Raw genomic sequence first — 4815 nt, 5'->3', positions numbered from 1 at the left:
TGGGCTCGAATTATTTTTGTAATTTTCTGTATTGCCTCGTGTGTGGTAGTACATGAGGCTGTTCTGGTCGGGCGTGCGCGAGAGCTCCATGGCGGTGGCGGCAGCGCCCCGGGGGGCCTCGGGGGGGAAGGACCTGCTCTGCTCTTGGACTTGCACCGTGTGACCACGAGCCTCCACTGCTCCCCCTTGTCAAACGCGGCTATCACCGGCGGTGCCATCGGTGACGTGGGGAAAGCCACGCGCCTGGTCACAGGAGGACGTTTGATTGCGCCTATCTAGCCCACCACCGCCGCACTGCCCAATCCCAATCCCCGCTCCCCCCGCGGCAGCATTGGCCAATGGGATTAGCGCCGTAGAGCAGCAGCAGCAACATCGGCTTCGGTTGCAAATCCCTGCACAATCTGCGGGGCGTATCTTCCTCCTCCCTTCTCCCCCCACTCCCCTTTTCGTGCCTCTCGTCTCTCTGTCTCTTTTCCTCGTTTGCCCCTCCTCGTCACACAACTCTCTCGTGCGTCACTTTTCTGCGAGGATTAACGAAGGGCCGACCGACGGGTCGTCATCACTGCTTACTGGACGGACGCTGGGCTGGGGCGGTTTTGGAGGGGGTTAGAGAGGGAATGGGGGGAAAAGGGGGAGGATGGGTCCCCCTGTCACTATGCTGAGGGCCGAGGGAGGATCCCCGTCCGCTCTGGTGCTTATTGCACAAATATGGCACAAATAATAATTTCAATATGAATAACATGAATGGGCAAGAAAAGAAAGTCGCGTTGGGAAGTTTGAACAGCGAAAAAGGAATGTGAATGTGTGAAGAGAAAGTGGTTGCTTAGCACCAAACAATACTCACCAAACAACCAAATTTACAAGTCGAAAGCTGTGCTGTGTATCTCAGAATCAAGGTAAAAAATAGTGAAAAACAATATTGTTCAGAACTTAACGAAATCCAAATAAGAAATTCGTCAAATTGAACTTTGTATATTTTTTTAGATGTCGGACTTTTTTGAACCGTTTAACGCTGCAAGTGGGCCGCGGCCACAATACCGGAGAAATTCCGAAATAGAAATGTTCAAATTCATGATTTTAAAGAACATTGGGCCTACGACAACATCTGTTGGTCCAACATTCCGAGTTCAGTGCAAGGTTCGCCCTGAACAACCGGAAATATTCTTTTTCCTAAATGACGCAGACTACCGGCAAATGACAGAGGCTCGTGCGAATGATCTAATGGACGATGTACAAAACGGTAGAAACCCGTTTGTTTTCGTTGTTAAGACGGCAAAGATGCGGAGGACGGTTGTAGTGAAGTACAGTAAGTAAATTAATTCAGGTTCTATTGAAAACAAAATTTCTGAACCTTGGAAAATAACAATTTGTTTGTTGAAGGTGACGCCAGAAAGCTTTTGTACGACGACAGAAAAATGGTGCGCATCCAAGACATTCCTGATCCAGTGAAGAACGAAATGGATTTTGTGGGTAAAGTAACTTGATATCTGCGAGAGTGGTATGCGAAGAACGTGTGTTCAAATGAATAATTGTGGTGAAGGAAAGTAGATAAGTGAAACGTATACACTAGTCGTTTTCGTGATTTCTTACATGCTTTCTTGACGCATCTCATCTCTGACGACGGACCTATGTTCGTTCACCATTCCTTCTAAAAGAAGAGCCATAATCAAGAATGCTAATGAATTTGTTTCAGAATTGTCCAGGAATGGAATTGTATTCACGGCATGACAGCAGGGCGCAGCGCAGGTCGAAGCTTGTGCCCAGAGTGGTGGTGGCGTTATCACCTGCTGTGAATGAATGTGAGTCATGAAGTGAAAGAAACAAAGTTTGAAGTGAAAAAGCAAAGTTTTAAATGCTCTTTTTCACCCCATCGCCCCCCCTTCTCTACCCCCTTCCGCAACCTTTACCATGAATTTGCTGTTGTTTCTGTTGTGAGCGTTGCTGCCCGTCGCCAGCCGGGCGCCTGGGAGGTAGGCCGCGCTCGAACATGGACGCTCGGCGGCTCTGCCTACCCGCTGGGCGCTGGGCCGGCCGGCCCGCCTAGCGCCTAGGAGGTAGGCCGCGCGCGAACACGGACGCTCGGCGGCTCTGCCTACCCGTTCGACGCTGGGCCGGCCGGCCCGCCGAGCACCTGCGTGGACGCGCGGCCTACCTCCCAGGCGGCAGTCATGGGCGTGGGCTGAGTAAGAAAGCCCCCAATACGAGACACCCAGCTTGTGATATTTTCGTCTCGTGTGTAAAGGAAACCTGATTTCGTTTCATGGCCAAACAGGAAACTTCAAAAAAAGGTAGAAAATGTACAGAATTTTAGTGAAATTTCTCAGTTTTCTAGTCGTTTTAGTTTTGTTTTGCGCAAGGCAGAGACTGACTTGGGACTACTGGCGTCTCGTCGTCCGGCCGACTGCCGCTAGATGGCGCCAAGACGCGCTCTCGTCTCTCTCTTTTTATCCTTCTTGCCCTCTTAGCGGCGTCCCTCACGAGGTGGGGTGGCGTGCGCGCGCGCTCATCCGCTCAGCGCGGCGACAAGAAAGCGGGAAGGTAAATATCTCTGTTATTGCGGTCGTGATATCAAAGAATAAGCCAGGCGACGACGAGGGCGAGGGTGCGGGCCGGGGGCGGGGGCGCGTCTGCCTGCCTGCCTGCCTGCCTGCTCAGGGCCTTCAAGTGTGTCGCCCTTCACGAGGGCCCCTCGTCCAATAATAATGTAGCAGTAATAGGAATGGCCCTTCCCGGACACCTTTCTTCAGGCGTGTCCCCCCCCCCTCCTGGCCCCCTTTCCCTCACCTCCCACAACTTGCTTCCCCGCATCCCCGCTCTCTCTCTGATCCTTCAAGTACCCCCTGTCTCTACCCGTCGCGCGGGACGCTGTGTGCGCACCCTCCCCTGGTCTCGTCTGTGCGTGTGCCTTGAATACCCAGAAAGCTCTTTACCTGGCAAGGAAAAAATTTCGGCCCAAGGAACGAACAAACCATTCTTATGTCTTTCACTGTGAAATTTTTGAAATATTTTGTGTAGTTATTTGCAAGCAAAGTTGCAAATATAAGAACGATATTTTAAATTTACGATGATGCAATCTGATTCCGCGGAGGAAACAAAGTTAAGAAATTTTGTTATCGTTATATATTACAGCGTTTTTTACTTATATTTTTAACTTTTACAATATATTTCATTCGATATTTCCCGTAAAACTTAAAAACATTTTTCAGAGTGATTGATTGACGTAAATCCGAGTGGAGCTGTGGGTTTGGCATTTACTACTATAGGGTTAGGAGGTAGTTTGCCGAATTCATTTCGTTCCCACTCTGTGCGTCTATCGGACTGTCTGTCTCCCAGCCCCCTCCTCTCCAAGCAGCCCCTCCCCGAGCTCCTCTCTGTCTGACGACCTGGACAAGTTTGAAGACGTGCCAGGCCCGGCGGCCCCTGCCCTACCCGGATGGCCCATTAGACCTGCAGAAAGGGCTGCCTGCCGGCGGCGGGCGAGGCGAGGCGGGGCGAGGTGGGCCCTCTCTCAGTCAGCCGCCCACCTGGCACGCACTTCGAAAAGAAAAAAGCAGCATTTCACGAGGGGGTTTACCATCCTCCGCGCGCTCTTTTTTCCCCCTCTTTCTCTCTCCGTCCCGCCTCTCTTCTCACGGCAGTGTGACCCCCCGACAGCCCGCCTCTTGTGTTGTTTAGAGAGGAGGGTATTTAGCGCCTCTGCTGCCAACCGCCCGCCCTCGCCCCTTCTTTGTTGTTTTACCTCTGGACCGTGGCGTCGTCCCCAGCGGGGCGTGTTCAGGACGACGGCAACTCTGGCTGGTCAAAGACGGATGGCCGCACGCTGACTGCGGTTGTAAAGGACGCCCCTTCCTTCCCTTCTCGCCCCTCCCTTCCCACCCTGCCTATACTTTGACGGGCGCCCTGGACGCCCTGGACCACGGCTATCCGGGCCTGGCCCCGGCCTCTGCGCGTGAAATAAAAGTGGCCGAGGGTGGGCGGCTGGCCCTCGGGCTGGCCTCCTCCCGCTGCTGCTGGTGTCCTCCCCCGAGGCCGGGCCGGGGCGGCGCTTAGCAGGTGTACCCTGCCCGTCTCTCTCTCTCTCTCTCTCTGGGGGGAGGATGGGAGGGAGCGAAGCCCGGGCGCAGGCCATCCAGAGACATAAGTTAGTGCCCGGTCGGGCCCGGTCCTCGGGCGCCCTGGCCTTCTTTGATTTGGGATTTGCCTCCTCCTCCCCCGGGCGGGGCCGCCCGCTGTTTGGGCGCGCTGTTGTGGCCGCTCTGACGCGCCCCCTGAGCAGGGTACGCCCGTTTACTTTGGGATTTCTTTTTAAAAAGGGGGCCCCGATGGGCGGGGGGCGATGGATCGGCTGGAAAAGGCTTGCCGCGCTTCTGCTGCTTCGTGCGTGCTATTGCCGATACTTCACGCCCCGCGGCGCGGCAGCCGCGCTGCGATCTCAAAGTGCTCTTTTGTGATGCACCACCGGCAGGGCGGGTGCAGCAGCCTGCTTTTCAAACCGTGGGAAAAGAGCGTCATTTCCGGTCTGCGCTTGGCGAGGGTATGAGGCGACACAAAGGGGCGCGTCCGCCCCGCCTCGCCCCGCCCCAGGGCGTTCTCGTGTGGCGCGCGCGGTAGAGGGCAATTTCCTATATATCCACAACCCCTGGCCTCTTGGTGTCCCCCCTCACCCCGCCGCCCCTCTACCCGCCGCCGGGCTCTCTCTCTCTATGGCCCTCCTCAATTTAGCTGTAACTAAGCAAATAAATTAACGCGCTCACTCTGCGGCACGATGGACCGTGTCCCCGCCCCCGCGTCCCGTCGCGTACCCCACCGCGCCCC

The 4815-nt window shown here is 54.9% G+C and overlaps 1 protein-coding gene across 1 annotated transcript; it reads left to right on the top strand.

Annotated features, from left to right (window-relative positions):
- The first annotated feature begins 62 nt into the window (after positions 1–62).
- On the top strand, positions 63–4776 carry LOC113217351 (uncharacterized). Its single transcript, XM_026437217.2, has 4 exons — positions 63–896; positions 985–1306; positions 1381–1470; positions 1694–4776. The coding sequence occupies exons 2-4, from the start codon at positions 985–987 to the stop codon at positions 1726–1728; spliced, it is 447 nt and encodes a 148-aa protein (XP_026293002.2). The 5' UTR covers positions 63–896; the 3' UTR covers positions 1729–4776.
- Positions 4777–4815: the final 39 nt, after the last annotated feature.

This window comes from Frankliniella occidentalis, unplaced genomic scaffold (assembly GCF_000697945.3).
Source record: "Frankliniella occidentalis isolate FOCC.00 unplaced genomic scaffold, Focc_3.1 Scaffold43, whole genome shotgun sequence".
Lineage (NCBI taxonomy): Eukaryota > Metazoa > Arthropoda > Insecta > Thysanoptera > Thripidae > Frankliniella > Frankliniella occidentalis.
This window is presented reverse-complemented; position numbering and strand designations above follow the sequence as displayed.